Below are 1,999 nucleotides of genomic sequence, written 5' to 3' on the forward strand. Positions count from 1 at the left end.
TATGTCTGCAATCATGTATTATAGAAAAGAAAATGATTCGATTCAATAAAAACTTACGAAAATATTCGTGTGCAAATTATTTATCTCTGACGATTCTTACTTGATCTACGTAAGATAGACTCCTTTTTTTTTAATTTATGAAAAAGGGACGGTTAAACTATTAGACACAATTTGCACGATGAACAAAAATGGATATGAAGTGAATATATAAAAGAACATAAAAATACAGATGTTGCTTTACAACGCTATGATGAAAAGTATAATCGCACTTTATTATAAATCGTTTCAAGGTCCCCTTTATCATTGCTGCATTGTTTTGTTTCCTAATTCTAAAACGAACGCATTTATGAATAATTATTTGTCAGACTAGCGTATCGTCATAAAAATTTGGAAAGTTTATATATGAAAATCTAATTGTTTATATTAACTTTAATCATCCTGAGCTTTCATATTAGCAATCCCTCCTTCACAAAATTGTCCTAAACTTAAGCAATATAGTAATAACATGCTCATATGGATATATTCTTATTTATACATATATGTATATATATATATATCTCTCTCTCTCTCTCTCTTCTATATATATATATATATATTTAATATAGAGAACCTTCCTTATATATATATATGTAACAGGCTCTTAATTCGAAGCTGCAAAGGGACTTGCTATATATAATATTTAATCCTTTTTTTATAATACAAATATGCGTTACTTTACTATAACACATGTATTATCCAAACTTTTATAAAACCGCAGTTTCTTACTATCTATCTAGTAAGCAAAACCAATAGTAGCACTTACATAGCATTTTACAGCTCAATGATAGTAAATATCAGATTTTCGAAGTCACTTTGCAGCTTAAATACAATACTTTATTTCCAAAGCACGATAGATCTAGTAAAATTTGGATAACAAAAAATATATAGTATTTTACAGTACCATTACATTACATTATTAATCTTAAATAAACTGTTATCTGCATACAGAATGTATGCACATAGGTTTGTCCATGGCAACGCTAAAACTAGATCACTCTTCCCGAAGTACAGATAAACATTTCTTGAGCAATTCTGCGTGAGACTGCGAACATAACGTATATATTCTTGATATGTTGCAAAGTTTGAGCATAATTTAAAAAAATAAGAACATTATACTCACTTTAGCATGTTTTATTTCCAATTCTGTTAGCTCAATGAGATTCTTCTTAAATGCAGCTACTCGCCTAGTTTTGAAATCCATTAGTTCTAAAAAATCGTTAAAAACATTAGTAACAATGTCACACTCGGAGAATAATCAATATCATTTTGTGAATTATATGACAAACGTTACACAATTAAAAAAAAAATAAAAAATAACGTTTTCTTTTATTTCATTTGTCTACTACAAAATAATATTGAATGAATTGACAATTTCCAAGTAAATAACGTATATACTTATTTTCACTTACCTTCTTTTCCTTTATCAGACATCTGTTCAAATTTCTCACATGCTTCAGTTTGTGCTTGTTCCGCCTTGATTGATAAAAACATAAATTTAAAATATTAAAATGTTAAATACACACATTTTTATTTAAAACTTTCGATGCAGTTATGTAACAAAATATTCATCAGCAAAACTTATATCATTTCTACCATAAAAGTGTTATCAGATCATAAATCATCTAAATTATCTAAATTATCAAGACAATATACTGCATGCAACCGTCATTCATGCATAATACTTCTGATAACTTCCGTGCTGCAGCAATTAATTTGTGCCAATTTCCTTGTTTAATAAACGTAACATCTCCAGAAATATATATTTTACATATTAATCATATAAATGCATCTGCATATAATAAAAAAATAAAAGTTTTGCAATATTTTTATTTATATTTTTTCCAGCAAAAGAATCATAAAATTATCTTGCTATATTTTAAAAACTCATAAATATCATAAAATTCGTAATATATTAAATGTAAAATTCTAAAACAATTTCTTTTATTTATATATAATATTT

At 26.3% G+C, this 1,999-nt stretch overlaps 1 protein-coding gene across 3 annotated transcripts in view; it reads right to left on the minus strand.

The window, feature by feature from the left end:
• Nucleotides 1-639: 639 nt before the first annotated feature.
• Nucleotides 640-1,999, minus strand: part of LOC108695079 (sorting nexin-6) — a 3,836-nt gene continuing 2,476 nt past the window's right edge. For all 3 annotated transcript variants that reach the window (XM_018204830.1, XM_018204831.1, XM_018204829.1), the window contains 3 exons: nucleotides 1,449-1,512; nucleotides 1,160-1,245; nucleotides 640-1,081 (listed from right to left, as the gene is read on the minus strand). In XM_018204830.1, coding sequence (XP_018060319.1) covers nucleotides 1,031-1,081; nucleotides 1,160-1,245; nucleotides 1,449-1,512 — 201 coding nt within the window. In that variant the 3' untranslated portion in view covers nucleotides 640-1,030. The remainder of the gene's footprint in view (nucleotides 1,082-1,159; nucleotides 1,246-1,448; nucleotides 1,513-1,999) is intronic.

The sequence above is a fragment of the Atta colombica genome, unplaced genomic scaffold (assembly GCF_001594045.1).
Source record: "Atta colombica isolate Treedump-2 unplaced genomic scaffold, Acol1.0 scaffold126, whole genome shotgun sequence".
NCBI classification, from domain to species: Eukaryota; Metazoa; Arthropoda; class Insecta; order Hymenoptera; family Formicidae; genus Atta; species Atta colombica.